Source organism: Lissotriton helveticus, chromosome 11, assembly GCF_964261635.1.
Source record: "Lissotriton helveticus chromosome 11, aLisHel1.1, whole genome shotgun sequence".
Lineage (NCBI taxonomy): Eukaryota > Metazoa > Chordata > Amphibia > Caudata > Salamandridae > Lissotriton > Lissotriton helveticus.
In genome coordinates, this window is record NC_136072.1 from 75,360,322 (window position 1) to 75,370,086 (window position 9,765).

At 42.2% G+C, this 9,765-nt stretch overlaps 1 protein-coding gene across 5 annotated transcripts in view; it reads left to right on the forward strand.

Moving 5' to 3' along the window:
- The window catches only part of LOC144791618 (dehydrogenase/reductase SDR family member 4-like), a 379,701-nt gene extending 370,442 nt beyond the window's left edge, over positions 1–9,259 (forward strand). For all 5 annotated transcript variants that reach the window (XM_078666343.1, XM_078666346.1, XM_078666345.1 and 2 more), the window contains exons 9-10: positions 4,612–4,667; positions 8,668–9,259. In XM_078666343.1, coding sequence (XP_078522469.1) covers positions 4,612–4,667; positions 8,668–8,782 — 171 coding nt within the window. In that variant the 3' untranslated portion in view covers positions 8,783–9,259. The remainder of the gene's footprint in view (positions 1–4,611; positions 4,668–8,667) is intronic.
- Positions 9,260–9,765: the final 506 nt, after the last annotated feature.

Here is a 9,765-nt window from a genome sequence, read left to right on the forward strand (position 1 = left end):
TTGCCCTTGAAAGAAGTATTAGTTCATAGTAGAATGCCACTACATACAAGTCAATAATATTACATGGTTGCCAGACCCTGTTTGCCAAGCCAGGATGCAAGGCAGTGGCTAGTGTATCGCAACCATGGGGGTTATGATCATTTGTCACTGATTTACCAGGACCTACTCTGATATGGTTCGACAAGCAGTGCCAAGTACAACCCCTTGCACACTTGACTCACAAGGTAGTGAGGGTGAGCAGTCATAGACATCTTAGGGAGGTAGTTTGGAGGTGCTTAAGCTTAGCACTCAACCATTTACCAGACAATGGAAACGTTTCAATATCCAGCCCAGTACATGTCTTCTAAACAAAGAAAGTACTTTCATCAAAAAGTTGTACTAAACACACACAATCCCAGCAGTCATACAATTCCCTGTCCCTCAGTGCAATTATTTAGGTCACCGCACTCTCCCTGCTCCCTCTACTACTCCATCATGGATGCCTCCAGGTATTTGACCCATTGTTCACCTCTGATTGAAGCCTCCTACTTGACGTCTATGAATGCTGCAGTCAGTCAAAGGTCCATTGGGCCATGTGGGAAGTGCGACATGGGCAGTGTTAATCTGTGTGCTTGCCCAGTCTCAATCTGTAGAGTCCGGGCCACAGGCGATGCTGTGGCTGCCCAAGGTGGTCCCCCAAGATTGCAGTGATATGGCTGCCACTGGGCTGAGAAAAGGTATTGTCTGGGTTGGCCCAAGGGTCATCACAGCAGTTGTAGTCCCAACCTGGGATGATGATAGTCACAACATTTGGAGCTCTTAGCTGGGCCTATGGCAGTCATGCAGTTCCAGGGCAGTTACAGTTCCTGTCAGGAACTTGCATGAGAGACCATTGGCGCCAACATGACACACTGGTTCTTTCAAGCTCATTCCTGTGTAGGGACACACTGGGCTTCTCACCTCTTAGCCAGTCTCTCCTCTTGCAGGGCCAGGGAGGCTCCTTCTCTTCTTCAGCTGGCAGGCTGGCTTCTAGATTCTTCAGAGAAGACCCAGAGCTCCTCCAGCAGTAAATGCAATGTTCAGGTGATTTCTGCTCAACTTTGGGAGACTGTCTGGATGTCAGACAGACACTATCCTTGATTGAACAGAAACTCTTTGAATATGCTGAGGAGTGCTCTCTTCTCTGGTCATAAAAGACTTGGAACTGGAAGACAGTGGAGGTTTGTGTACTATGATTTTTCTTCAAGGAGCTATACCCTCTATGTTCCCTCAGCTACTTCCTCCCAGGTGGCCTTCCAGCTCTGGACCCTGACTTTGGGCATGCACATAGTAGCAGAACATTACACAAGTGGAGAAGTAAATGTAACTCTCAGTGATAGAGTAAAAAAATGTCTGGTGAGACAACTAAACTACTGAGCTCATCTTAAAACATCCTTATTCCGAGATCACCCTTTTATGCGCTATACCCAGGACAGGGACAGTAGACCACTGCTCACAATGAGGACACGCTTGGTGCGCCCCTCCTGGTCATAGGACAGCCCAAGACTTCATATAGCCAGGGACAGACTTAGGTCTCTGCACACATGCTTAGATTAGCATGACACCAGGGCCAAAATAAATGTCAGGATAACTGATACACATGCAGTTGTGATCTGAAGGCAGGAGGACCTGCATGTATATCATGCAACATAGACTCTCACAGAACAGTGATAACCCAGTAACACCCTTCAGATATTCGTACACTGCAATACATGATTTCCCAGTTGTTTAAGAATTTGAAAAATCACTACATAAGAAATCTGATATGCCCGCCCCATTTTTACTTGTCACAGAACTAAGTGAAAACCACAGTTCTACTGCAAGAGGCCTCAAATGTAATACTTTTGACAGGCAGATAGCTAACCACATGCTGTGCATGTTCCTCGGGTATTAACAATGTAAAGTTTCCAAGAAAGTGGGCTTGAACTAAAACCTTTCCTGCCCACTTGTGGATGTGTAATGTGTGGGATTGTTGATTATTGTGAATTACTAGGTGAGTTGCTGAAGAGCTTGGGCTGATGAGTAAGATGCAGGGCAGGCTACATGTAATGGGTAGAGTTTACTAATACATGGCATGGAATTGATTGATGGTGTGGGTGTCCTCTGCAATTAGTGTGAAAGGGGGGATGGATGTAGTGACTGGGGTAGGTAAATGAGATGCGTGATGATTGAAAGCAATGCACTAGGTGAAGAAATGTAGAGCATAGGTGAACAAATGCCGTTTATGCTTTAGTTTGAGGCAGTCAATTCAAATGATTTATGTAGTGTATGGTGGTTTATAAAAAAAGCATTGGGTGGATGGTTGGATTGTGTGGGGGTAGATGTACAGTGTGATCTCAGGGACATCAATTCACTGGAATGCCTGGGGTAGTGGAAGTGACATCACATGCCCTTTGACCTCCACTTTCACTAACCACATACACAAATCCACACATACACACTCTCTCCCACATAAACATACTCTCACCCACAAGCATGCACACAAACTATATTTAAAAGCAATATTTGATTACCTCAGCTGCCATGGAAAGGCATATTCCAGCTGATTGTACTCCATTTTTATTATACTAGTAGTGCATAATGTATTTTAATTATTCACTATTAGTGTAATTAAAAAAAATGACAGAAAATAAAGAGAGTGGAGCCCCAGCTGCCCCTGTGTTCTTGGCACGGAACGTGCCACCTCTGTGGCCAGGGGTCACAAAGGCTGTGCTAGAGGTACCAAAGGACAAGCCAGGGGTCGCAGCTGCAACCCTTAATGACGCTTATGTGTGTGTTAGCAATACAAAAACCATTGGGAGTGTGTATACGTTGTATGGAGTGGGCACAAGAAATACATGAATTTCATGGATGGGGTATGTAGGGAGAATGTACTGCGTTGGATTAACCCCTTGGCTGCAGGGCCGATTCCCCCACTGTGCTGGGTGGGCGCACACAGCGCCCCGGTGCTCATGACGAGCTCAGCTCATCATGAGCCACGGTGGCCGTGTGCTCATGACGAGCTCAGCTCGTCACGGCCACACCCGTTTGTATGGAACGTTCAGCACAGCGGGGGAATTAGCCCCGTGTGCGAGCGTTGGAGCCGTAATGACGAGCTGAGCTCGTCATGAGCACACGGCAACCGTGGCTCATGACGAGCTGAGCTCGTCATGAGCATGGGAGGGGTTAATGTAGTGTGCATTGAGTATGGATTTATTGTGAATGCACAATACCGAGTTACAAAATATCTTCCAGCCATAATATTGTGCCCAGAATTTAGGTAGGTAAAGGAGGTATTTATATATAGTTAAATATAGGTTTACTATTCTTAACTCAAAATCTACCTACACACCTGGGCACCAATATACAGGGCTAAGCATAGTATTTCAAAGCGACCATCACTGTATTGTGGTAGTTAAAATTCTGAATGCAGTATTTTGAGATGGTGATAGATACGATGTGGTATATCATCATTTATGATGTGTGATGGGGAAATACATTGAATTGCCCAATCGATGCACATTAGTGAAATGGATAAAGTGATAAGGAAGATTGAGATAGAATGCGGGATTGGGGAAGATATTGTAAGACATTGGCAGCACATGCAATAGATTGATGTAAGGGGTGGCTGAAGGGCTGAAGGCCCTTGGGTAGAAAAATATTGTCTGTAACATGAATACAGAGAGCACATGAAGGAATAAGTTCTGATGACTTAGTGTTGAGTGGCTTAGTGTTGGGTCTGGTGGCTTAGTGGACTAATGTATCCCCTGTAAGGGCCTGTGTTCGACCTCATGCTCACAGATTCAAATCCCAGTGGGTCCACTCAGCCTTTCATCCTTTTGCCGTGGATAAAATTAGTACCATTGAGTTGGGTAACAATAAATATCTGCTATTCAGCGCCAAAATACCCTTGGGTGAATGTGTGCTTTATAAGTATGGTATTTTATGAGAATATTAAAGGCCGGTACGGGACTCATACATTTAGTGGAAAAATTTAACAGCCCTCCCATGGTTGATAAATTGAAGGACAGGATAGAAACTGGTATTTCATAAGTAGGTGATGGGCCATAATAGTTATAATCTGGATAAATAGGAACATAAACATATAGACAATGATGAGGCCTATCTAGCATTTACAATGGCGACCAGTCTTGCGACACAGAGACCACAGGACAGCCAACTTTGGCCTTGCATATTGGAGAAGAGTTGAGGATTTAGAGCCTGTAGAGATTGTGCTAATTGGAAATGGTCAATTCACAAACAAAATATCGAATCTGGCAAGAATCTCACTTCCTAAATTTCCCCCACCCACCTATACCCTTTGTTGAGGAAAGTCCACAGGTGCATTCCACGCTACAATGTAGCATTTTCTAGTAAATAGACAGTTACCCAACTCCTAAACAAGTACTTAGATATTTGGAAATCATTCATTTATTGAGTGTGGTTCAGTGTATGAATGTATAAGTGGAAGGATCAGATACTGACCATGGGCTGTACTGTTCTGAAATGTGAGACTTTAAGTTGTGAAATTATGAAAGTTGGAAAAACTGTAGGTGACTGTGAGACCCTACTAAAAAAGTTTACATTTATTTTTTCTGCCCTTTCTTGAAACAGGTGTGGACTAATGAAGCGATAATGAATGACATGATTAAAGTCTATGGATTTCAAAGGTAATACTTTTTCTTCCTTCTGTATAACATTGGTCCCATCACTGGACGCTAACCCATAGTTACAGATCTTTGTAAATATGGGTTTGCGTCAAAATACAAGGGTGGATGCACGTAAACGCCCATGCACCCCCAAGCAATTACTACGTGACGCATGGTAAACAAGGCAGTGCTATGTGCTGCATTAAAACACTTTTTTTTCTTTTACCAATCTATGCAAAGCTGCACACATCCCAATTAGCATAATTTAGTAAATCCGAACATGGGTTTTGTGTCAGGGCTGCGCCAAAATAAGTGATTCAACCCCCCACAGAAAATCTCAGTAAATCTGGGTGCTAATGATCAGCGCAAATAAATTGACAATTACAGTGTTGCTGGTTGTGTTTTCTGCTTTCATTTGCACTTGCTGTCCACCCGTACTTTGCTGGTAGAAAGCAGTCACAATATTTCTGGGATGTGCCTGATGTTTAGATTGTGTGTACGCGTGCTGTATGCATCACATAATATGTAGAAAGAAAAGCAAGGGTACCCCAATATTAGAACCTGGGTTAGAGCAATATTTTGGAAACAATGGTTCAAAGTCGGATGCACTTTAAATGTATTGTTGATATCGCTGCCAGGTATGGTGGTTCAGTGGACTAATGCTTCCATTGCAGGGGCCTTTGTTCAACTTCATGGTCAAAGGTTCAAATCCTGGAGGGTTCACTCAGCTTTTCATCCATCTGAGGTCGATAGAATGAGTACCATTGAGTTGGGTAACAATATACATCTGTTATTCAGAGCAGAGATGCCTACGGGTAAACGATTGCTTTACAAATACATGTGTTATGTTACTGAGAAACTCCACACTATGGCTTGCCTTCAAGGAGCCTGTAGATTTTGTCCCACAAAGTCACGTGCTGCAGGCCAGGCTCATTCTCGCATGCAGTGCATAATTTCCACATTAATAAGTGCTGGGGCCCAATATTTTTCAACTGTGCCAATATCAAAGCTGTCAATTTTGGATGCCACCTCAGGCCTCTTTCATCCACCACAATCCATTCCCTGCCCTTTATCTCACACTAAGAGGTTCTTTTTATCCCTTTTTCCATTTGCCATTTTCTCTTCTTTCTCTCACTTCTACTTTTACCCTTTTCTGCATTTCTCTATCTTATTCTTGGTCCAAGTCTGATGATGAAAAATAAGTCCAAGTCCCCAAAAATAAGTCCAATTATGCACTCACTGCTTGAAAGATCTTCCAGGTACTCACTCCTGAATAGCTGAGGCTCAAAAGAAGCGGTGTTCCCCAATTACCTTAGTCCATGCGCTGGTTGTCTTCCACAGTCATTGTAACTATTTTTAACAGGTACATTTCCTGAAATATATGTGTCTTTGGTTCTGCAAAACGACTCAGATAAAGTTAAAAAGAGGCGAAACATCCCACAACAGTTTCTGTGGGTTCTGACAGAAAACAAAGCCAAGATTGGCCCTGTGTTTTCATATGGGGAGAAGTGGTCTGGGAAGAATTACAAAGAAGTATGTTTATTGGTGTGATTACTGGTTAGCATGATTCTGTTCCTCCAAGTAGAATATCCTGCATGCATGGTACAGACTAGTGGGCAATGTTACAGGATTTTGCTTCTGAAGAAGGGCCTCTAGCAGATTACACAAAATGTCCCAATTCTGAGATCCTTCACTCTGGAAACTTTATCCACAAAACTGGAAGTTCTGCAGGTACTAAAATACATGTTGCATACCTGTACTCTGAGAAAAGTAAACAATTACATGTATTTAAAAAAAAGACTAGTAAATGTGCCTTTAAAAACTTCAGGAGAAAGGACATTATGGTTATTATCCAATACAAATATTGGCACAGAAAATAGGTCATTCCTAAGACACCTCTCAGCCTCGCCACTGCTATTTGTTCCCCTTAGATGGTTGCTGTGAATGGATGTGCGTTGGCCACCATGGAATGACTTTAAAAAAGTTTAAAGATGGCTGCCCATTGATGCAGCAGAGGGCTATGGTGAGAGCGCAATAATTTATGAAGAAGGGGGAGAGCAAATTTGAGCGGTAGAAGGAGGGAGAGAAGTAACCCCTCATGCATTACACTTTACGATTCTGACATAAGCAGGGAAAGGATACGACTTATCCAATCAAAACACTGTTAGATTTAAAACGCTCCTTGGGCATTTCAAACTCAAGAATTGGAAGGAAAGATATTGAATCAGAAGCAGTAAACCTAAACAGACAATATGCCATTGGGGCAGATACAAAGCTCATTCTATGTCTATATAGTTTATTTTGTTTACAGTGGGTCTGTGTTCCAACACACATGAAAAGCAGTCTTCAGGTGAGACCTAAAAGCTATTGAAATACCACTGTTCTATTAGCCATACAATGACCCTACCTTCAAGAAACTGCCATAAACTCACACATGACCTCTGGGATGACATAGCAAACTGACATCACTGAAGCAGTGACACATTGGACATCATATAGCAAAGAGAGCCTGCTGTATTTTAATTCACAAACAAGGTGAAACTTAATAGACATTAAATTAAATTATAAGACTATGGAACTATTTTCAAGGTTTAGATGTCCTTGCTTATGCTGCAGCTCTACTAACAATTGACAGATATCTTCACAGATATGGACTGTGATTGTAAAGCTACAGCACCACTACCAACCTGCAGACATTATCTTAATACAGGCTCGCATTTATGCTTCCAAGCAATAGCTATTGTTAACAATATGTATTAAAGGCCATTGTAAGGCATCTAGATATCGGCACTGTCATGTTCTATGGCCCCTGTACACCTCTTTGCACTTGGAGAGAATCTTTGTGGTAGTGCAGTAGTGCTTAATTTAAGCTGGTGGTTTCCAGTGCTCAGCTTTGGCACTTAATTGTCAGCACCAGCTCCCGTGACTATGCATCCATGGTGGCGCTGTCTAAGGTGAGCACAACAGCCATGTTTATTAAGTCAAATGGCATTGAAAAATAATAATACCAGCCTCTCACAACATTATTATAGCTTTGTGTGGCCTGAAATAGTCTGAACTGTCACACTTGTAGGAGTGTGATGGTTAGGTGTTACGTTGGTACTGTCATTGGCAGCGCTGGCAGGGGCATTGCATGGTGCAGGCTGCAGTGGCCTTCCAAGAAGGCCAGCTTGGCACTTAATTTATTACAAATTAAGCACTGTAGTGCATGATGCACTTTGGAAGAAACGAGAATGCGTATAAGTAAACAACATGTCGGATAAAGCCACAGGGCTCCTATGATGTTTGCAGGTGGTGGTGGTTATGAAGCTACAGAGAATAAGTACTTCAGAGCATCTTCGGTAGGCAAATTGAGAGATTGTTGCGGGAGTCAGCAGGCACAGCCGGTACAGGTAAGAACGGTGGGAATGGTGTGGGGGGACTGGGCGGGTCGGTGGAGAGTCGACAGATGATGGAAGAGGGAAAATAAAGTTTAAAAAATAAAACCACTTACCTTGCGCTCGCCCAAGGAACAGAAGGTGCAGGACAGTTTTTGGTGCAGCCTCTCTTAGTTGGGTCCAAGGAATATGGGGGCAGGCCTTCTTTGGCGGTCTCTCCAGCACAGATGTGATCCGAGGTCTGAGGGCCAAGGGTGCTACTTTAATGCCCAGTTTTCTGGAAAAATAATGTCATAGAAAATCTGTGTCTTGGGATGTGACGTATTTCCTTTACTAATACCAATTTTATGTATTTTGTACCTATTTTCCTTATATTTTATGTGGTCATATCTTTTTGTACTGTGTTTGTAATTTTGTGAAACTCAGTGGATAAAAGTACTTTATGAAAAATAAATTATTTGTTCGAAACATAAACAATACTTTATAATAAAACCAGTGTGTGCTAGCACTTACTTGTTCATCACCTATTAACCGTTTGACAATAATGCTGGATGAAAGATGCCAACGCTGAAAACATTATTGAAAATATTTTAGTATCGTAGATTAACTTAATTTTTAACAATTCTCTTGTTTTTGTGTCTTAGAATTGCAGAGCCGGAGGAACATGCTGGAATTGTGTCTTTTCTCTTCTCATCAGACGCTTCTTACCTTACAGGAGAGACTATAGTTGTTGGGGGAGGTTTCAAGTCAAGACTCTAAAACGAATACAATTTCCATCTTTCTATGCATAACCTGAACATAATCCAAGTTCTGGACTTTGAACAGTTAGACTTGCAGTTTATCAAGTTGTTCCAGATAAGCAGGTAGACAAGCTAAAACAGCTTTCATAGACCTAATCACCTTTCTTGGACACACCTGTTTAACTGCATAATGTAGATAGCCTTCATACACATTGTCAGCATTTTGTAAGTTTGAAAAAACATTCTCTCAGCCTGTTTTGTATCAAAAAGTATATGTGACACATTTAGTTTTTCTGCATGAACTCAGTGTTTTGTAACCTCCTTATTACACAAAGCTAAACTGCCCATACTTCACTGCATGCTGTTCCCCACATCCACCATTGGTAAGTGCAGGAGGTTGAGTGAGTGGTATAACACATGCTACCAAGATTTATTTATTTGATGCTGTTATTCCTGTACAAAAGATATGATTAAACGCAAATTGTATTTGTTTGAAGTCCGCATATACTATGCCTATATATATATATTTATTCTTGGAGCTCATTGTTTCTTAGCATACCCTAAAATATGACATGTATTAGAACACTGGAATGTTGAGAGCACCACTGAACACAATGATGTGACTCAGAGCAATTCATAGATGGATGCTCAAGCACTCCAGTGCTTTGCTGTTTCTCCCTTTTTAAGAATATTCTACCCTCGACGAATGAAGGGGCATATTATCAAGAACAGCGATAAAATTATCGCCGCTTTAGCGGCAGGAAACTGTCGCTAAAATGGCGATAATGGGCTTGATAATATGTCCTTGTCAATTCCCATAGCAGCCCAGGTTCTGGTGTAAACCCGGGCTGCTATGGGCATTCACAAGGGCATATTATCAATCCCATTATCGCCATTTTAGCGGCAGTTTCCTGCCGCTAAAGCGGCGATAATTTTACCGCAGTTCTTGATAATATGCCCAGAAATGTTCTAATACCATTCTCCTATGGCTCTGCTGTTTTT